This window comes from Myxine glutinosa, chromosome 11 (assembly GCF_964187855.1).
Source record: "Myxine glutinosa chromosome 11, kmMyxGlut1.1, whole genome shotgun sequence".
Taxonomy (NCBI): Eukaryota; Metazoa; Chordata; class Myxini; order Myxiniformes; family Myxinidae; genus Myxine; species Myxine glutinosa.
The window spans coordinates 117085738-117109168 of NC_136271.1; the positions used below are offsets into that span (position 1 = coordinate 117085738).

Consider the following 23431-nt stretch of genomic DNA (forward strand, 5'->3'; position numbering starts at 1 on the left):
CCCATTTCCCACACTGAGAGTGGCACAGGTTTTTCCAGAGCACCAAAACACACAATGTCCTCCCATTTCCCACACTGAGAGTGGCACAGGTTTTTCCAAAGCACCAACACACAATGCCCTCCCATTTCCCACACTGAGAGTGGCACAGGTTTTTCCAAAGCACCAACACACAATGTCCTCCCATTTCCCACACTGAGAGTGGCACAGGTTTTTCCAGAGCACCAACACACAATGCCCTCCCATTTCCCACACTGAGAGTGGCACAGGTTTTTCCAGAGCACCAACACACAATGCCCTCCCATTTCCCACACTGAGAGTGGAACACGTTTTTCCAGAGCACCAACACACAATGTCCTGCCATTTCCCACACTGAGAGTGGCACAGGTTTTTCCAGAGCACCAACACACAATGCCCTCCCATTTCCCACACTGAGAGTGGCACAGGTTTTTCCAGAGCACCAACACACAATGCCCTCCCATTTCCCACACTGAGAGTGGAACACGTTTTTCCAGAGCACCAACACACAATGTCCTGCCATTTCCCACACTGAAAGTGGCACAGGTTTTTCCAGAGCACCAACACACAATGCCCTCCCATTTCCCACACTGAGAGTGGCACAGGTTTTTCCAGAGCACCAACACACAATGCCCTCCCATTTCCCACACTGAGAGTGGAACACGTTTTTCCAGAGCACCAACACACAATGCGCTCCCATTTCCCACACTGAGAGTGGAACACGTTTTTCCAGAGCACCAACACACAATGTCCTGCCATTTCCCACACTGAGAGTGGCACAGGTTTTTCCAGAGCACCAACACACAATGTCCTCCCATTTCCCACACTGAGAGTGGCACAGGTTTTTCCAAAGCACCAACACACAATGCCCCGCCCATTTCCCACACTGAGAGTGGCACAGGTTTTTCCAGAGCACCAACACACAATGTCCTCCCATTTCCCACACTGAGAGTGGCACAGGTTTTTCCAGAGCACCAACACACAATGTCCTCCCATTTCCCACACTGAGAGTGGCACAGGTTTTTCCAGAGCACCAACACACAATGCCCTCCCATTTCCCACACTGAGAGTGGCACAGGTTTTTCCAGAGCACCAACACACAATGCCCTCCCATTTCCCACACTGAGAGTGGCACAGGTTTTTCCAAAGCACCAACACACAATGTCCTCCCATTTCCCACACTGAGAGTGGCACAGGTTTTTCCAGAGCACCAACACACAATGCCCTCCCATTTCCCACACTGAGAGTGGCACAGGTTTTTCCAAAGCACCAACACACAATGTCCTCCCATTTCCCACACTGAGAGTGGCACAGGTTTTTCCAGAGCACCAACACACAATGCCCTCCCATTTCCCACACTGAGAGTGGCACAGGTTTTTCCAAAGCACCAACACACAATGTCCTCCCATTTCCCACACTGAGAGTGGCACAGGTTTTTCCAAAGCACCAACTCACAATGTCCTGCCACTTTCCCCCATACTAAGGGTGGAACACGTTTAACCCTCCAAAGGTATAAAGCTGAAGCCCCCACCCTCATATTCAGTGAAAATCTAATTAAAGCGAAACCCTCATGGTTTTAATGTGCAAATCCATGACATCGATTTGACATCAGCTTGTATTGGCCTCATCAACAGCCGGGACACGGTGTCTGTGCGGCCGTCAATTGGGCCACTGTGGACCGTCTCACCTTAATTAAATCAATGTAGGAATACATACAGACGTGAGTATGAGCCCTTCACATTGTCATCACATCCCCATTCTTCACATTGTCATCACATCCCCATTCTTCACATTGTCATCATCTCCACTCTTCACAATGTCATCACATCACCACTCTTCACATTGTCATCACATCACCACTCTTCACATTGTCATCACATCACCACTCTTCACATTGGCATTACATCACCACTCTTCACATTGCCATCACATCACTCTTCACATTGTCATCACATCCCCATGCTTCACATTGTCATCACATCCCCACTCTTCACATTGTCATCACATCACCACTCTTCACATTGTCATCACATCCCCATTCTATTCATTATCATCACATCCCCATGCTATTCATTGTCATCACCTCCCCATGCTATTCATTGTCATCACATCCCCATGCTATTCATTGTCATCACATCCCCATGCTATTCATCATCATCACATCCCCATGCTATCCATTGTCATCACATCCCCATGCTATTCATTGTCATCACATCCCCATGCTATTCATTGTCATCACATCCCCATGCTATTCATCGTCATCACATCCCCATGCTATTCATTGTCATCACATCCCCATGCTATTCATCGTCATCACATCCCCATGCTATTCATTGTCATCACATCCCCATGCTATTCATTGTCATCACATCCCCATGCTATTCATTGTCATCACATCCCCATGCTATTCATTGTCATCACATCCCCATGCTATTCATCATCATCACATCCCCATGCTATTCATTGTCATCACATCCCCATGCTATTCATTGTCATCACATCCCCATTCTATTCATTATCATCACATTCCATGCTATTCATTGTCATCACATCCCCATGCTATTCATCGTCATCACATCCTCACTCTTCACATTATCACGTCCCCATTCTATTCATTGCCATCACATCCCCATTCTTCACATTGTCATCACATACCCATTCTATTCATTGCCATCACATCCCCATTCTTCACATTGTCATCACATACCCATTCTATTCATTGTCATCACATCCCCATTCTTCACATTGTCATCACATCCCCATTCTTCACATTGCCATCTCATCTTCACTTTTCACATTGTCATCACATCCCCACTCTTCACATTGTCATCACAGCCCTATTCTATTCATTATCATCACATCCCCATGCTATTCATTATCATCACATCCCCATTCTATTCATTAATTATCATCATATCCCCATGCTATTCATTGTCATCACATCCCCATTCTATTCATTATCATCACATCTCCATGCTATTCATTGTCATCGCATCCCCACTCTTCACATTATCACGTCCCCATTCTATTCATTGCCATCACATCCCCATTCTTCACATTGTCATCACATACCCATTCTATTCATTGCCATCACATCCCCATTCTTCACATTGTCATCACATACCCATTCTATTCATTGTCATCACATCCCCACTCTTCACATTGTCATCACAGCCCCATTCTATTCATTGTCATCATATCCCCATCGTCATCACATCCCCACTCTTCACATTGTCATCACATCCCCATTCTTCAGATTGGCATCACATCCCCATTCTTCACAATGTCATCACATACCCATTCTATTCATTGTCATCACATACCCATTCTCTTCATTGTCATCACATCCCCACTCTTCACATTATCACATCCCCATTCTATTCATTGTCATCACATCCCCATTCTTCACATTGTCATCACATCCCCATTCTTCACATTGACATCTCATCTTCACTTTTCACATTGTCATCACATCCCCACTCTTCACATTGTCATCACAACCCCCATTCTATTAATTGTCATCACATTCCCACTATTCACATTGTCATCACATCCCCATTCTTCACATTGACATCACATCCCCATTATATTCATCGTCATCACATCCCCATTCTTCAGATTGTCATCACATCCCCATTCTTCACATTGTTTCCACATCCTCACTCTTCAGATTGTCATCACATCCCAATTCTTCACATTGTCATCACATCCCCATTCTTCACATTGTCATCACATCCCCATTCTTCACATTGTTTCCACATCCTCACTCTTCACATTGTCATCACATCCCCAGTTTTCACATTGTCATCATATCCCCACTCTCTATTCATTGGAATGTGGTGACAAGCATGCTGTCCACCTATTTGCCCACAGGTGCACGGTGTATGGAGCGGGGTTTCACACTAATCATTCTGGAAGGAAATGTGATAATTCCTTCTCACATCATTCATTCGATCATGCATTCATTCATACATAAATTGATTTGTTCACCCTGTTGAGAATGTGTTGACTCTTCGTTCTTTTTTATCTTTCTTTTTCCATGCATCCATCCATCTCTCTCTCAATCTTATTGACATCGAATTACCTTTTCCCCACTCGCTCCCTCTTGGTGTATATAGGTATAAGCAACCGTCACAAGGTCACAGTGACGGGGAATCTGCGCGTAGTCTCATTTCCTTCATATCCCGACTACATTTGGTGCCACTTATTGTTGAAGGACATTTTATATTTAATTCAATCCTCCAGATTATCAATGTATGTATATGTATATGTATATGTATATGTATATGTATATCAGTGTATGTATATCAGTATATGTATGTGTATATGTATATCAGTATATCAGTAGTATATATCAGTATATCAGGATATGTATGTGTATATGTATATGTATATCAGGTGTATATAGGTATATGTATATGTATATCAGTATATGTATGTGTATATGTATATCAGTATATGTATATGTATATCAGTATATCAGTATATCAGTATATCAGTAGTATATATCAGTATATGTATGTGTATTGTGTATGTGTATATGTATATCAGTATATCAGTATATGTATGTGTATATGTATATGTATATGTATATCAGTATATGTATGTGTATATGTATATCAGTATATCAGTATATCAATATATCAGTATATCAGTATATCAGTATATGTATGTGTATATGTATATCAGTATATCTGTATATGTATGTGTATATGTATATCAGTATATGTATGTGTATATGTATATGTATATGTATATCAGTATATGTATGTGTATATGTATATCAGTATATCAGTATATCAGTAGTATATATCAGTATATGTATGTGTATTGTGTATGTGTATTGTGTATGTCTGATTGATTCAAGGTTGATCAGATATATCATATAGCGTATCATTTGTCTCTAGTTTATGGATACTGTACATTTTATGAAGGAATATAATTTATTTCATGACAAATTTGTCCAGCTGAATGATGTTCTACATAACACCAAATGTATACTCTTTTGTTACATTTTCATCGTTGATGATCGAGTGGACCGGAGGGTCGACGCTGCAATTGCGCGCGAAACACGTGATCGTGACAGCGCGAGGAGCACGTCGGCAGCACACCGGTCAGGTGATGAAAGACGTGAAATCTGACGGTAGGTTTCTCATTCAAGACGGACCACGAAGAATCCGAAAGACGCCTTTTGTCTTCCCTCCCGATCTCGGCGTTCGTTCGTACGTCCCACGGGAATCTTACGTGCCGCACACAAACCTCCTCCCCCGTCACACCCGCCGCCACCTCCCAGCCACCTCCCAGGCACCTACCGTCGTCCCGGGCGAGGCAGCGATGGCGCGACCAGTGGGCTGAGCGCTCCTGCGGCACAAACGCCGAGGGCAAAGAGAGGGCTCCGGGCATGAGCGGCGGCATGTCTCCGTCTTCGGCGGGGATGCAGGAGAACGTGCAGGAGGAGCCCGACGCACGAGAGGAGGTGAGGGTAGCGCACGGACCCGAGTGATGTACGACCGGTATACTGTGCTCTCGCTGGGCGTATGCTTCGAGTTCCAGCACAGGTGGACGAGCACAGGACGGATGCAACACAATACAAATTACACAGGGGGGGGTGTGAATGTGGAGGGAGGAAGGGCAGGTATATGGTTAGGTCTAGACGTTAAGTAATGATCTTCACAGGTCACGAACACGTCGACTGCTATTTTTCTTCTTCTGCTTGGTGTTCTGTCTCAGGGCAAGTCCTTCATGGCTTCCTCTTTCTCCATCTTTCCCGGTCCGCTTCCTCTCTCTCTGTCTTTCATCCTCAGATCCTCCAAGGGTGTTTTCTTCTCTCAGCTCGGTCTGTCCAGCATTCACCTTGCGCATCCTCCTCTTGGTCCCTTGTAGTGCTTTAGAGACATGGAAGATCAGCTCGGTGAATTGACAAAGCGGAATTGGTGTAAAAACTTCCAAGAGCTAGCCCTAGATTCAATTTTATGCCCTCAATACATAACACCTCCAATTTCCCGTTACCTGTTTGTGTCTGGTCTCTCCGCAATGCCACTTCCTCGTTCTTCCAATTGGCTGACATTTTAGATCTTCATCTCTGGAGTGAAAAAGGTGAAGAATGAAGAAGTTTATGTACATTTTTCACAAACCCGAAGGGTGGATGTCGAGGACTCCACTGATCGTTACGATGGACCACCACTCAAAATTGAGGCAGGTCGGTCACATGGAGTTACACCAGTTCACATCAACACCGTTCCTGCCGTTCCTGTCTGTAAGGAGCAGTTGCATTGAGTTCTTGTGATGTTAACTTACGATTTTTTCCGTTTTTTTGTCTCGCAGTGGGAGAAATGTTGCTTGTTCAGGGGTCGTGACTGCGTTCTAGGAGGACATCACATCTCACCGTGGGGTAAATGTTGCTAGTTCAGGGGTTGTGACTGCGTTCTAGGAGGACATCACATCTCACCGTGGGGTAAATGTTGCTAGTTCAGGGGTTGTGACTGCGTTCTAGGAGGACATCAAATCTCACCGTGGGGTAAATGTTGCTAGTTCAGGGGTTGTGACTGCATTCTAGGAGGACATCACATCTCACCGTGGGGTAAATGTTGCTAGTTTAGGGGTTGTGACTGCGTTCTAGGAGGACATCACATCTCAAAGTGGGGAAATGTTGCTTGTTCAGGGGTTGTGATTACGTTCTCGGAGGACATCACATCTCACCATGGGGGAAATGTTGCTAGTTCAGGGGTTGTGATTACATTCTTGGAGGATGTCACATCTCACAGTGGGGGAAATGTTGCTAGTTCAGGGGTTGTGATTACATTCGAGGAGGATGTCACATCTAAAAGTAGGGAAATGTTGCTTGTTCAGGGGTTGTGATTACATTCTAGGAGGATGTCACATCTCACAGTGGGGGAAATGTTGCTAGTTCAGGGGTTGTGATTACATTCGAGGAGGATGTCACATCTAAAAGTAGGGAAATGTTGCTTGTTCAGGGGTTGTGATTACATTCTAGGAGGATGTCACATCTCACAGTGGGGGAAATGTTGCTTGTTCAGGGGTCGTGATTACATTCTAGGAGGATGTCACATCTCACAGTGGGGGAAATGTTGCTAGTTCAGGGGTTGTGATTACATTCGAGGAGGATGTCACATCTCACAGTGGGGGAAATGTTGCTTGTTCAGGGGTTGTGATTACATTCTAGGAGGATGTCACATCTCACAGTGGGGGAAATGTTGCTAGTTCAGGGGTTGTGATTACATTCGAGGAGGATGTCACATCTAAAAGTAGGGAAATGTTGCTTGTTCAGGGGTTGTGATTACATTCTAGGAGGATGTCACATCTCACAGTGGGGGAAATGTTGCTTGTTCAGGGGTCGTGATTACATTCTAGGAGGACATCACATCTCACAGTGGGGGAAATGTTGGTTGTTCAGGGGTTGTGATTACATTCTAGGAGGATGTCACATCTCAAAGTGGGGAAATGTTGCTCGTTCAGTGTTCGTGATTACATTCTAGGAGGATGTCACATCTAAAAGTGGGGAAATGTTGCTTGTTCAGGGGTTGAGATTACATTCTAGGACATCACATTTCACTGTGGTGTAGATGTTGCTTGTTCAGGGGTTGTGACTGCGTTCTAGGAGGACGTCACATCTCAGTGGGGGTAATGTTGCTTGTTCAGGGGTCATGATTATGTTCCAGAAGGACGTCGCATCTCACTGTGGGGAAAATGTTTCTTGCTCAGGGCCATGATTAGGTTTGAGGAGGATGTAACATCTCACCGTGGGGTAAATGTTGCTAGTTCAGGTGTCGTGACTGCGTTCTAGGAGGACATCACATCTCACCGTGGGGTAAATGTTAGTAGTTCAGGGGTTGTGATTACGTTCTAGGAGGATGTCACATCTCACAGTGGGGGAAATGTTGCTTTTTCAGGGTCCTGACTACATTCAAGGAGGATATCACGTCTCACCATGGTGGAAATGTTTCTTGGTCAGGGCCATCATTACGTTCTAGGAGGATGTAACATCTCACCGTGGGGGAAATGTTCCTTGTTCAGGGGTTGTGATTACATTTAGGAGAATGTCACATCTCACAGTAGGGGAATGTTGCTTGTTGAGCGGTCACGTCTACGTTCTAGGAGGATATCGCACATCACAGTGGGGAAAATATTGCTCGTTCAGGGCATGTGATTACGTTCTAGGAGGATGTCACATCTCACAGTGGGGGAAATGTTGCTTGTTCAGGAGTCGTGATTACGTTCTAGGAGGAAGTCACATCTCACAGTGGAGGAAATGGTGCTTGTTGAGTGGTCAAGACTATGTTCTAGGAGGATATCACACATCACAGTGGGGGAAATATTGCTCGTTCAGGGCTTGTGATTACGTTCTAGGAGGATATCACATCTCACAGTGGCGGAAATGTTGCTTGTTCAGGGGTCATGATTACATTCTAGCAGGATGTCACATCTCACAGTGGGGGAAATGGTGCTTGTTGAGCGGTGAAGACTATATTCTAGGAGGATATCACACATCACAGTGGGGAAATATTGCTTGTTCAGTGCATGTGATTACGTTCTAGGAGGATGTCACATCTCACAGTGGGGGAAATATTGCTTGTTCAGGGGCCGTGATGACGTTCTAGGAGGATATCACACATCAAAGTGGGGGAAATCTTGCTTGTTTCCGGTGTCGTGTTTACGTTCTAGGAGGACGTCGCATATCACATCTTCACCAAATGTAATCATTTCATCCATGTCACATACCCTACCTCTCTGCCAAATTTAATCCGTGTCCGTCCACAACTTTTTGAGATATCTTGTTCAAAGACAGACAGGGGTGAAAACATAAACTCCATCTACATATTTTGGTGGCGGAGGTAAAAATGCGCGTAACCGGATCTTCACCAAAATCGAATTGATTCTTCCTTGTCACACACCCAACCTGTCCACGAAGTTTCGTTCGAATCTGTCCATAACATTTTGAGATATCGTGTTTTATATTGTTACATTTGTGAGGGGTAATTGATTACCTTAGGACCAGGTAGAATGTATATGTAGGTGCTCCGAATGTCGGGAAGAATCACCCCATGTAATAAGTATTTGTTTAGCCCGGATGTCGGGTTAAGGTTGTGACTTCGTGGTCATACGAGGATGGCCCTGGTGTTAACTAGTTGTAGGGATTATGTTGAGTATCCCTTGTATATCATACCTCTGTAGCTATTCCTTTGTCCCTTATGGCACAGCACAGACACGTCATCTAAATCGCCCAATAGTTGCAATTAATGGACAATAAAAACCAATAGGAGGCCAGTTATGAACACTGCCTATTGCACAGCGGTGGCTGCATCGCCACAAAGACAAGCAGGCTGAGAGCCACGCCCAGAAGGGCCGTGATTGGGCGGGAGGTTTTGATTGAAAGGGGATTGCGTGTTGATTGGTGGAGTGCTGGGCCTGGAGCATGAGGCGCTCAGGGATTGGAGGAGGATGACGTCAGAGCCGGGATTATAAAAACAATTGTCGGCAGACATTTCCCCTCTCTTGGTTCCGGACTTTGATGGGAGGCGGCTGTGCGCTGACATATCTCTCTCCATTGGGCTTCATCACGGCGGTCGTGTTCCGAGATCTTGCCAGTGGTGGTCAGGACGAGGCAGAAGAGCTGGTGTTTTGCCGACGCAGTTGGAAAGCAAGCTGCGCACCTGCCGTTCCAGACGGACCGCGCGGCCTGCTCCGCGCCGATAGGCGCGGCCTGGTGAACGAAGCGGACTGTGGCCTTTCTTCCCGCCAAGCACGGAGCCGCGTCCGGACGGCGAGTTTGGGGCCGACTATTCCTGACAAGATACTTCAGCCAATTTGAGCTAAGTGCCTATTAAATCGCACCATTATTTTCGTTTTTATATATCCCTTTGTTCTGTTTTTCGATTCTGGTGCGGGGACGTCCCAATATAGGAAATTTAGTTATTTTATCGTGCATTTTCCTTGTTACCGGCCTTCCGACAAATAAACCTGTTATTTTTTGTACATTCTAATTCCCGTCTTTGTTCGAGTTTATTTTCTTTGCAGGCTTTGGGACTGCCAGTGGGATCGACAGGTAAGGAAGGGTAAGACCCTTCATCCCTCCCCTTTCTCTTTCTTCCTCCCGCATATAATAAAATCCGCTGTTTGATCATCGCTTCGGAGTAACGCTCGATTGCCTTCCATGACTCTCCCGGTGTAAACTGAGAGCAGTCACACGACAATATAATTTTTGGCTCTATCTCTCGATGATGGAGAATCACTGAAAAAATTCTCAGATCTGGATTTGAATCTTTACCAAAATTGAATCAATTCTTCCTTGTCACACACACACGCCTCTCCACCAAGTTTCATTTGAATCCGTCCGCAACTTTTTGAGATATAATGCTATATATCATTTCTGGCCCTTTCCTTTGATGGTGACAAATCACTTTAAAATTCTAGTGGTCAGATCCACATCTGGATCTTCACCAAAGTATAATCAATTTGTCCTCGACACATACCCAAACTGTTCCCCAAATTTCGTCCGAATCTGACCACAACGTTTTGAGATATCCAGTTCACAAACAAACAGACAGCAGTCAGACAGGGGGAGGGCAGGGAGAGGCGAAACATCACCTCCATCCACCTTTTGCGGCGGAAGTAACTGGAGTGTTCATAGAACACGATATTTCGTGCAGTGTTCAGGTATATACAAGTGGTCTTGAATTCTGCGGGAGTTGCGTTCTTGATAATCTCAGTGAATCGCAAATCCTCAAACTTCAGGCGTAATGGGGAAAATATAATTTGGGACTTCAACGTTAAAATTTGGCCAAACTGTACCCTTAATTAACTTGTTTGTGCCTTGTTTTTGTGCTATTAACTTTCGTGAACAAAAGAGTGATTAGGAACATAAAATAAAGTATTATTTTCCTGTATTAAGAACATAAAATAAAGTATTATTTTCCTGTATTAAGAACATAAAATAAAGTATTATTTTCTTGAGTTATTAAGAACATAAAATAAAGTATTATTTTCTTGAGTTATTAAGAACATAAAATAAAGTTTATTTTCTTGAGTTATTAAGAACATAAAATAAAGTATTATTTTCCTGTATTAAGAACATAAAATAAAGTATTATTTTCCTGTATTAAGAACATAAAATAAAGTATTATTTTCCTGTATTAAGAACATAAAATAAAGTATTATTTTCTTGAGTTATTAAGATCATGAAAATTACTTTCAATAATAACGATGATAAACCTGATCCAATAATGCGATGGTGATGTTGATGATGGTGACGATGAAGACAACTTGATGGAGATGTTGGTGATGACTGTGTTGGGGGTTATTGTGTTGACGGCCTATGTTAATTAGGTGAATAAATGTGGAAAATAGTTCGCCAACCCACGATTATTCGAGCACATTGACCGCAATCCCCAAACCTTGCCTCAATAATTTAATTGTGATCGAGCGAATCCATGAAGGGGAAATGCACGGAAAGGCAAGGCCCTCCTGCACTTCAACTTTAATAAAATGCTTATTTTAAAGATCGCTTAAAAATCTGGAAGCTTAGCGTTGCTGAAGCAGTCTTGTACACCCACCATCTTTATGCAGTCACAAGAAGACTTTGTGTCGCAATTTAGGAAATGGAGGTTCTATCGATCGGTACACAGCCATATTAGCGGCCTCTTCTTCACCCCGATGCATGTGCCGTGCCCTCTATTGTTAAATATCAATTTATTTCATGGTTCTTAGGAGTATGATGAAAGTGATTTGCGTTCTACAGTCTTAAATTTTATAATTCAATTTAAATAAAGGTTTAAAGAGGTTTAAAGGCATATAAATTAATTAATTCTGGGTTTTACCACCGTTTTACCCAGCGTCTATTACATCACACAAGTTAACATGTTACATTAGTTCTTCGTACCTGTTTGTGTCATTTGTAACATCCTTAAAAGCAGTCGGTTTTCGTTTGAAATGATTTTCAATTTAGTTTTCCTGCCGGGCGGACAGAAAGAGTAAAAATATTATCTCACTCCTTTCCGCACATGTGTGGTTGGGAAGAATTCTGAGCCAAGGTACAGTAAAACGCCAGCCTTGTCTTCCTCTTCATGTTCCGATATGTTTACAAAATATAACATTCAATTCGAACAAGTTCTCGATCATAAATTTACAATCATAAAATGATAAGACAGATGGACAGACGGACAGACGGACAGACCGATATTAACAAATTGCTTAACCCCACTTTTCGTTTCACGTGCACAGGGTAATTAGCAAACTCAGTCCAAGTATATTAACTGTTAAAATTAATCGGGCTGCTAGAGCATGCTCATTGGTTATGGTGCCACAGAATTTGTGGATCAGAAAAAAGAAAGAAAAGTTCTTTACTTTTTTTTCAAACAATATGTTAACAGTGTCCTGATTGGGCCGCATGCGGCCCACGGGTTGAGAACCACTGAAAACCAGACAATCATTTGCATTGATTTATCTGGAGGAGTGGTCTGACAGGATGGCCTAGAGGTACGCCCACTCATCTAATCGGTCTTGCCTGGGTGTTAATCCCTATCCAGCTGTAAGGTATCACCCGGAGTTTCACAGGCAGGGTGATTCATCAATATGTGTGCCGTCCATCGAATGGGCGTTAAACAAGTGGTCCGTCTGCCAGCATTCGTTGGTGGATGCTAAATATCCCATGGTGTCCTTTCTGAAGAGTAGCCGAGCCATCGCCGGCACCATTAACAAAATACAAATTCCTGCTCTAACCAGCAGAGGGCGCTGCTTCCGTGGCACAGCCAAGCCCTCCACCAATGAAGCAAATATCAAATAAAAGCAAGAACTGAATATTGAAAACGAAAAAAAAAAATGAAAAGGAAATTAAAGCCATTTAAAAAGGATAGACGCTGACATATATAGAGGGGAGTGAGGGGAGGAAAGTGTGGGAGTGATAGGAGAATGGGGAAGAGGATAGTGGGTGAGGGAGGAGAGTGGGGAAGTGGAGAGTAGGTGAGGGAGGAGAGTGGGGAAGTGGAGAGTGGGTGGGGAGGAGAGTGGGGAAGTGGAGAGAGTGGGGAAGAGGAGAGAGTGGGGGGAGGGAGGAGAGAGTGGGGAAGAGGAGAGAGTGGGGGGAGGGAGGAGAGAGTGGGGATGAGGAGAGAGTGGGGAAGAGGAGAGAGTGGGGAAGAGGAGAAAGTGGGGAAGAGGAGAGAGTGGGGAAGAGGAGAGAGTGGGGAAGAGGAGAGAGTGGGGAAGAGGAGAGAGTGGGGGGAGGGAGGAGAGAGTGGGGAAGAGGAGAGAGTGGGGAAGAGGAGAGAGTGGGGAAGAGGAGAGAGTGGGGAAGAGGAGAGAGTGGGGAAGTGGAGAGAGTGGGGAAGAGGAGAGAGTGGGGGGAGGGAGGAGAGAGTGGGGAAGAGGAGAGAGTGGGGAAGAGGAGAGAGTGGGGGGAGGGAGGAGAGAGTGGGGAAGAGGAGAGAGTGGGGATGAGGAGAGAGTGGGGAAGAGGAGAAAGTGGGGAAGAGGAGAGAGTGGGGAAGAGGAGAGAGTGGGGAAGAGGAGAGAGTGGGAAAGAGGAGAGAGTGGGGGGAAGAGGAGAGAGTGGGGGGAGGGAGGAGAGAGTGGGGAAGAGGAGAGAGTGGGGAAGAGGAGAGAGTGGGGAAGAGGAGAGAGTGGGGAAGAGGAGAGAGTGGGGGGAGGGAGGAGAGAGTGGGGAAGAGGAGAGAGTGGGGATGAGGAGAGAGTGGGGAAGAGGAGAAAGTGGGGAAGAGGAGAGAGTGGGGAAGAGGAGAGAGTGGGGAAGAGGAGAGAGTGGGGAAGAGGAGAGAGTGGGGAAGCGGAGAGAGTGGGGAAGAGGAGAGAGTGGGGAAGAGGAGAGAGTGGGGAAGAGGAGAGAGTGGGGAAGAGGAGAGAGTGGGGATGAGGAGAGAGTGGGGATGAGGAGAGAGTGGGGAAGAGGAGAGAGTGGGGAAGAGGAGAGAGTGGGGAAGAGGCGAGAGTGGGGAAGAGGCGAGAGTGGGGAAGAGGAGAGAGTGGGGAAGAGGAGAGAGTGGGGAAGAGGAGAGAGTGGGGAAGAGGAGAGAGTGGGGAAGAGGAGAGAGTGGGGAAGAGGAGAGAGTGGGGAAGAGGAGAGAGTGGGGAAGAGGAGAGAGTGGGGAAGATCGTAGATTGGGGAAGAGGAGAGAGTGGGGATGAGGAGAGAGTGGGGAAGAGGAGAGAGTGGGGAAGAGGAGAGAGTGGGGAAGAGGAGAGAGTGGGGAAGAGGAGAGAGTGGGGAAGAGGAGAGAGTGGGGAAGATCGTAGATTGGGGAAGAGAGTAGATTGGGGAAGAGGAGAGTGAGGGAGTGAGAGAGTGGGGAAGAGGAGAGAGTGGGGAAGAGGAGAGAGTGGGGAAGAGGAGAGAGTGGGGAAGAGGAGAGAGTGGGGAAGAGGAGAGAGTGGGGAAGAGGAGAGAGTGGGGAAGAGGAGAGAGTGGGGATGAGGAGAGAGTGGGGATGAGGTGAGTGAGGGGGGGGGAGGTCAAGGCTTGTGCTGCATGTGAACAAAGAATTTCTAGAGGAGTAAAAGTTTTTTAAATGTTGATGTTCAAAAAGGCCCATGGATTTAAACAGGTTAAAATTTTTCCCAATTGTCCGAGGTGTTTGTTCTCCGGACAACTGGTGAGATTATTGTTTATATGTGGGCCCACACCTTTATACATATGAGCTTTTCAATTGATTTAATTATGTAAAAGAGGGATTTTTATATGAATCTTTTGTACATTTTAATATCAATCTTCCATCTGTTTGTTCTTCATTTAGGTTTTTTTTTTCTCCCGACAGTTTAATAAAGTTCTATTTTCGTTCTATGTTCTCATTCAGGAGCGGATTTCTCAATGGTATTGGAATTGTACCACGTGGTACAGTTGAAATGCAATTTCTCACTTTCTTTGTCAGTGCTGGTAAGAGTACCAGACAAGCTTGTTTTTGTTAACAGGTCATGTGATCATAGGTCATCGATGACAAATGGCCGATCAGGTCAATCAATGGGTATATATATATATATATGTGTGGATTAGGAAGCTGAATTGTCTCGTTTTTGCATCAAGAGGGAAAATCTACCTAGGTTTGTTTATATGGCAATGGTTGTCATGGAAGCTGACGACATGGCATGTCGTCAGGGAATTTAGTAGATGGTGTCTTGTTTTAATGTGTGGATAATGAGGGAAGGTTGTGGGTGTATTGGGTGTTCTGTTAGACTTTTGAGTAACCTGCATTCTGCTTGCTGCTGCATTAGGAATCATTCTGCAAAGCCATAAATTTGTTTCTGGTGGCAGCTGAAGTTTGCTGCTTTTTGATGTGAAATCTGATCTATCTTACTACAAATACTACAACTACGACTTCTTTAACAACTTCAATAAGTCTCACCTTCTGGTGGAGTCGGTCAAGGAAAGTTTCTAGACCCAAGTCTTCATGAACTAGCTAGACAAGCCTGGTATTTGGATCAAAAGTGGCAGGAGTTTGTAATTTGTTCATGGTATTAGTGATAACTGATCTAACCACTGGGTGTGTATATGCATGTGTTTGTGCAAGTGCATCGAGATGAACTCGTCGAGCAATTTAATGAACAGGAATAAATTCCTGAGTGGGGCGAGTGTGGGGGGAAAAAATATATTGTTGCGGTTTTGCGAATAAAGGCAACCTCCCTATAGTTAGTTACACCGCAACATGTAGCTCCTATAGTTAGTTATTTATTATTAAATGTAAAGCATAGGCCCTTTCCAGTGTTTAGAAAGAAAACAAATAATGCGTTGAGTCAGGCAGGATGACTGTCGGCCTCGTTGAAGCCTAAAGTGCCTCGTCATGGGATTAGACTAGGCCCTGCAGGTCTGAAGGAGGAATAAAACCTTCCCCGAAGGAGGAACGGGACATTCCTGGGAGGAGGAGCAGCGAGCAACCAATGGGAGCTAAAGGGAAGGCATGGGGGAGTGGCCGAGGGTGGCCAATGAGGAGCTATCATGTCACGTGACAACCGGCAGCCAATTGAGACCTATGGAACATTCAGGAAGGGGTTGGGGTGTTATAAAAACCCGGCCCATAAGCCATAACACATTCTCTCTCTCTCTCGCTGGGCTCCTGCTATCTTGATCGGTCCTCTGGTTCCTGCGCTTTCTGGTTCCTGCTCCTGGGTCCTCTTAACCACGTCGTCCCTGCCGCGATCGTCTCCGGCTGTTGGCGCCTTGGGTTGGAGCGATTCCTGAGGCTGTCGTCCACCAAGCCCATTCGCACAAGCTGCATGACCAAGCCCATCCGGGTGAGCTTCACGACCAAGCCCATCCGGGCGAGCTGCACGATCGAGCCCATCCAGGCGAGCTGCACGACCGAGCCCGTCTGGGCAATTTACACGAAGCGGCCGCGCTTCCCCCCTCTTCCCCCCTTCCCCGAACGAATGAGGGCCCTTGTCTGGGTACATAGGTACGGCTGTTAAGATTCTTTGCTTTGTCTGTGTTCTATACATACCTGTAAATAAATACAGTGTTTGGTACTTCCAACCTGGCCGTTGTTGTCATTTTCCATCCATTGACCTAGCATCACCCGAATTAAAACTGCTCCATCGGGTCCGAAAGTGTAACGGCACAGGTCACGCGACGCACAGCCGCTCGCGCATCACGAATAAGTGTGACTTGTGCGGGGTTCAGTCCCCGTCCTCACTGCTGCGTGTGTCCGAAGGTATTCGGGTTGTGACCGCTAACCCTTCCATGCGCAGCTGCGGGCTCGGTGGCTGGAGTTGCCTAGCAATCCGTCAACCACGAGTTCAGACGTGGTCGGCGGCCTCAGTGGAAACGGTGTTTGTGGGGGGAACGGGGCATAAACCCCCCATTGTACGTCGATGAATATATATATATATATATTTCATATATATATACAGTCACGTGAAAAAGTAAGTACACCCCATGTAATGTTTTGACTTTTTCAACATATTTCAACATACAGCTATATGATCTTCATTTCAACAATATTGACAGATAAAGGTGATATAATATAACAAATATCATGAAACATTTACATTTTGTAGTCCATTGTATAATTTAAATAAACATAAATGCAAATTTCACATGTGGAAAAAGTAAGTACACCCCTACATTTATCACTACTTCAAATACCTAAAATTAGAATCAGGTGCACCAGCTCAGGTGGAAATGATTAAAACATCGTTAGAGAGGATCTTGGAGGAATCTGTCTTATTTAAACCTCAGACATTTAGTTTGGTTTGCTCTTTGTTGTTGAAGTGTGCGGCGTCACCATGCCTAGATCAAAAGAGCTCTCTGAGGCCTTCAGAAAGAAGGTTATAGATGCCTACGAGTCTGGGAAGGGATTTAAAAAGATCTCCAAACAATTTGAAATCAATCATTCGAATGTCCGGAAGATCATCTACAAGTGGAGAAGATTCCAAACAACTGCCAACTTGTTCAGGCCAGGCCGCCCCAGCAAGTTCAGCCCGAGAGCAGACCGCAAGATGCTGAAAGAAGTCTCGAAGAACCCCAGAATGTCATCACGGGACCTACAGGTAGCTCTTGCCACTGTTGATGTCAAAGTGCACGAGTCTACAATGAGAAAGAGGCTGCCCAAATTTGATCTACATGGGAGGTGTGCCGGGAGGAAACCTTTGCTGTCCAGAAAGAACATCAGAGCAAGACTAAAGTTTGCCAATGAACACCTCAGCAAAGACCAGCACTTCTGGAACAATGTGCTCTGGACAGATGAGTCAAAGGTAGAGCTATTTGGCCACAGTACCAGAAGACATGTTTGGCGAAAACCAAAGACAGCATTTGACCACAAGAACCTGATACCAACTGTAAAGCATGGTGGTGGAAATATTATGGTTTGGGGCAGCTTTGCTGCATCAGGGCCTGGGCAGCTCACCATCATCGAATCCACTTTGAATTCTTCATTGTAACAGAGGGTGCTTGAGGATAATGTGAGGCCATCTGTCGGAAAGTTGAAGCTCAACCGAAGGTGAACCTTGCAACATGACAACGACCCTAAACATACCAGTAAATCGACCAAGGAATGGCTGAAAAGAACGAAATGGAGGGTTCTGGAATGGCCAAGTCAAAGCCTGGATCTAAATCCAATCGAGATGTTGTGGGGGGGATTTGAAACGAGCTGTGCATGCAAGAAACCCCTCAAACATCGCACAGCTGAAAGAATTCTGCATGGAGGAGTGGGCAAAAATTTCTCCCAGTCGATGTCAGAGACTGGTAGACAGTTATAAGAAACGCCGACTTGAGGTTGTTTCTGCCAAAGGGGGCAATACCACTTATTAGAGCCAAGGGTGTACTTACTTTTTCCACATGCGAAATTTGCATTTATGTTTATTTAAATTATACAATGGACGACAAAATGTAAATGTTTCATGATATTTGTTATATTATATCACCTTTATCCGTCAAGATTGTTGAAATGAAGATCAAATAGCTGTATGTTGAAAAAGTCAACTTTACATGGGGTGTACTTACTTTTTCACGTGACTGTACATATGCACATGTATATATGTGTATATATTTTATCTTTGGTATCTGCTTCTCTCCTTAGATGCCTTCACTGTAGACTCTTACTAAGACGTCTTTAACTCTGTCTGCCTCCAAAGCTCATTGACCCAACCCATCTCACTCTCTCACTCTCTCACTCTCTCACACACACACACACACACACACACACACACACACACACACACACACACACACACACACACACACACACACACACACACACTCACACATAATAAATTAATTAATCAAGCCTCAGCTCTTTTTGGCTTGAACCATATTCACCTCTTGTGTAAAGTCTCTTGTTGGTATTCTGTTTGTCACAGTTTAACAGTTAGTATATAATATGAGTGTGGTGTATCATGTAAAACATTAATAAAATATTTTGGTCACATAAATGTTAAAAGTTGACCATAAAATCTCTCTCTCTCTCTCTCTCTCTCTCTCTCTCTCTCTCTGTCTCTCTCTCTCTCTCTCTCTCTGTCTCTCACTTTCTCTGACCTTACACCCATGCCCACTGCTGAGTGTATACGATCAATCAATCACAACCACAATCAACCACTGGAAGAGGTTGTCTCTTCCACTGGAAGAGGAAGAGGCTGTCTATCACTGGAAGAGGTTGTCATAAGTCTCTTGAGCTTATGGGCCTCACCATCAGTGATAACCTCCCATGGGTAAAGCATCTGTCCAAAGCCAGCCGCAGACAACTCGGTGGGCATCTTCCGACATACCAAGTCCTTCCTTGGTAAATCTGAACTTTTCATGGCCTACAAGGCGTTTGCGCATAGTTCATTGAAATATTTCTGTCTCTCCTGTGGGCCTGGATACCCTCACTTCTCACCATGTTTGTTTTTTATTCCTCCCGGGGATTGTCACAATTAACAAGACATTCATTAAGAAAAGTGTCATCTTGTTTGATTGTTTCCAACATGTCTTCAGCAAATGATACACTTAATCCTTAATTTATCCTCGATAATCTCATTTAAAATGCAGTTTGCAAGGATGTAGCTGAACTTACATTCAACATCCTGTGAACTGAGGTCTTGAACATGTTCACCTGCATAGATTCCGACTGTGTTAATTATTTTTTGGAGGTGTTCCAAAAGGTCCAAAGGTCTTCTGCAACTACCTCCTTAGTGGGCACTGTTGTTGGCCCATGTTGGCACCGTGGTGAATTTTGTAGATTGTGTTTTGAATTTGTGATTCCTTATTTCTGCTACTATTCTTGGCTACTATTACGTGGGTCTTTTCAAACCATGTTGCATTTTTTTAAAGTGCTGCTTTGGATTATAAGTGGTGCAATGCTTAGATCATCTGCTCTGAGTCTGGAGAGGTCAGCGATTTGAATTCTGGCTGAGTCATCCCAAAAATAAAAAATAAAATAGTTATGCTATAAATATAGAAATACCACAAGTTGACAATAATTACACAGGCTTGTTGCCGTTGTCGGGCCTAATGACCTCCTCTTTTGTGGATGTTACTTGCAAGGGAACTACTATTATTATACTTGTAGATTATAATAGTTGGTCATGGTTTTGGCGTCAACTTTTGGAAAGAAGAAGCGCACGCCTAACAAGGTCCAGGCATCTTTGGATGGATGCTACATCAGGACAACTCTAGATCGACAACTATTGGGGATGCCTCTTTGCAGTCGTACCCCAGAACGCAAGTCTGGGACCAAATCTTCCCCATTCTTCCCTGCTGCCTGGGTTCATCAGGGCAGCGCGGTCATGGACAGAGTACCGATTGGTCCCCATGGACCGACCCTTTCCCTCTCTCTCTCTCTCTCTCTCTCTCTCTCTCTTTCTCTCTTGTCTCTTTCTCTCTCCCTCTCTAACTCTGTCGTGGCCCTGACTTCATGAAGGTGGGGGTACACCATCCTGGATGTGGGGGATCTCTAGGTCGCTCATGAAAGATCGATCGGCTGTCTCCGTGCCGTGAGCTTGTTTGAGAGAACTGTCTGGGACTATACAACAACAACTACAACAACAACAACAACAACTCTAGATCAGCCTCCAATAGGATAGTAACCAAAAGTGTATTCTATCAACATGTTATGGGCTTTGAGCTTGGTGGGCATGACTTGTTCTGAGAACATAATTTTCTTGTGCATTATGTGTTTGGTTTAAATGTTTGCTGTAGATATTCAAGGAATTGTGATTCATGCCTTGCAGAGGTTTTATTGGCCTTGAAGCTACAGACATAACTTCCATCTCCTCTCTTTGCATGCCACTCAGTTTGAATTGAATTTGACAATTGGCACAATGGGCGAGATAACTCGATTATGACCAATGAGATGACTCCTATTTGACAAAATGCTACAGTATTTGGTGTCGACGGTCTACAATCTTCATCACATGGATGAAACTTTCACTCCTAATGCCCACCATAGTATTATACACCTGGTTCTCACAGGTGAAGCACATTGGGTTGCCTAGCTGAATATGTGACAAATATATTTTTCATAGATCGAAACGAAGCAGCATTTTTCAGAGTGATGTCCATGTTGCAATATTGGCAGATAAGTAACTTGACTATTTCCAATCATTTGATCTCAACCCTTGAGATACAATTCAATAACTGGCTTCGTCAAGGTACAGTTTTTAAAAGGAAAGCTTTTCTCCTGCAAAAGCATTATCTCAGACCGATGAATCATTCCTTCAACATAAACCGAAGTAAGGATTAGAAGTTCACAGAAATCATTGGCCAAGTCTGAGTCGGTACATTGGCCAAGTCAATGTATGTTGGTTGGTTGTTTGTCTGTTTTAAGCAGCTGGCATCTGAGAAGCTTGATCCTCTTCGGTAATCACGTTTATTAACTGAAGAAATATATGTATCTTTTAAAAAGCCTATTTTATCATTGACTGTTACGGTTATTAACTGTTACAGCACCAGTGGTGGATTATCAACCCACAATTTTCACAATGGCAATTGATTTTAACCAATTTTCTATCTACCATATAAAACACAATGTCAGTTTGCGTGTTTGTACACACGTCCGTCTCCCTTCATTAGGGTAGGTTTGAAAGGCCAATCTTTTAACACGAATGTGTGTTCACTACAGTTAATTTTGAGGATAAAATAAACTTGAAAAACATTTTGTATAAAAGAGTAATTATGTTTCTTCTATTGGAAGTGTAGATGGTGGCTTGCAAGCTGAGCCTCAAGGGTGGTGTACAGAAGCGTTTTTTTTAAATAACAATAAATAAAAGGCACAGGGAGGTGAAATTCAACATGCACAGAGTAAAACGAGTGTTCATTTATATCTGTATGATCTCATAAATAAAGAAGATATAGTCATGGCCGAAAATATTGGCACCCTTGCACTTCTTTTCAAATAACCTTCAAAACCTTTCTCGAAAATAAGTTGCAATTGACAAAAGTATTTGGTCTCCACAATTATTTATTTCACTGTTAATATTACAGAACCTTTGTTTTTGATTCAGAACTTAATATATCCTTTTAAATCAGAAAATATAAAGAAATGGCATTGACAAAATTATTGACAACCAAGACTTAATATTTGGGAGCAGCAAAATAACTGCAGTCAAGCGATTCCTATAGCCATGAATGAGCTTCCTACACCTCTACTGGTAGTTTGGCGCACTTCTCTTGTGCAAACTGCTCCAGTTCTCCCAGATTTGAAGGGTGCCTTCTCCCAACTGCTGTTTTCAGATCTCCCCACAGGTGCTCAATGGGATTTATATCTGGACTCATTGCTGGCCACTTCAGAACAGTCCAGCATTTTGTCTTGAACCATTCCTGGGTGCTTTCTGAAATGTGTTTGGGGTCATTGTCCTGCCTGGGTGCAAGACCCATGACCTTCGACGGAGACCCAACTTTCTGACTGGGTTCGATATTGCGCTCCAAAATGCCTTGGTAATCTCCTGATTTCATGATGCCATGCACAGAGTCAAGGCACACAGTGCCAGAGGCAGCACAGCAACCCCAAAACATCACTGAACCTCCTCCATGTTTAACTGTACAGAAGGTGTTCTTTTTTTTGAAGGCTTCATTTTGTTTTCTGTAAACATAGAGATGATGTGCTTTATCAAAAAGCTCTAATTTGGTCAAAGCTGTACAGAGAACATTCTCCCAGAAGGATTTTGGCTTGTTCAGGTGTGTTTTGGCAAACTCCAGTTTGGCTTTCTTATGTCTCTCTCTCTCTCTCTCTCTCTCTCTCTCTCTCTCTCTCTCTCTCTCTCTCTCTCTCTCTCTCTCTCTCTCTCAGCAATGGGTTCCTCTTGGGTCTCCTACCATAGAACCCCTTTCATTGGGTTGGCGGCGGATGGTGCGAGTTGAAACTGTCATACCTTGTGTCTGAAGGTCAGCTTGAATCTGTTTGGCAGTTGATTGAGGTGCTTTCTCCACCATTTGAACAATCCTTCGCTGCAATCTTCGATCATGTCTTCTCTTGTGGCTACGTCCATGTAGGTTGGCTACATTGCCATGGACCTTAAACTTCCTGAAAACATTGCGTACGGTGGATACAGGAACATGAAGGTCTCTGGAGATGGAGTTGTAGCCTTGAGATTGTCCACGCTTGGCTACAATCTTGTCTGACCTCCTCAGACAATTCTCTGGTTTTCTTTCTTTTCTCCATGCTCATTGCGGTACACACAGTGACACAAAAAAGTACAATGACTCCTTTTCTCTATTCAAAATGGTTGAGTGAGTGAATTTTTTAAATTGTAGGCACCTGCAACTCACCACAGGTGAGTTCAATTCCAAGGTAAAGGAGAATTACTTGCTTGAAAACTAATTATTTCTAACAACTTCTAAAAGGTGCCAATAATATTGTCCGGCCATTTTAGGATTTCTGTGTGGAATAAACTCAGATTTAGTAATTCTTTCAGTTTTTTTGTTTTGTTTCACTGAAAACCAAAGAAATACATTTGTGGATACCAAAATATTTTTTAATTTCAA

The 23431-nt window shown here is 44.2% G+C and overlaps 1 protein-coding gene across 2 annotated transcripts in view; it reads left to right on the plus strand.

Annotated features, from left to right (window-relative positions):
• Window positions 1-5053: 5053 nt before the first annotated feature.
• LOC137436938 (transmembrane protein 151B-like) overlaps window positions 5054-23431 on the plus strand; it is a 62583-nt gene continuing 44205 nt past the window's right edge. For both annotated transcript variants that reach the window (XM_068131177.2, XM_078787066.1), the window contains exons 1-2: window positions 5054-5158; window positions 5320-5491. In XM_068131177.2, coding sequence (XP_067987278.1) covers window positions 5417-5491 — 75 coding nt within the window. In that variant the 5' untranslated portion in view covers window positions 5054-5158; window positions 5320-5416. The remainder of the gene's footprint in view (window positions 5159-5319; window positions 5492-23431) is intronic.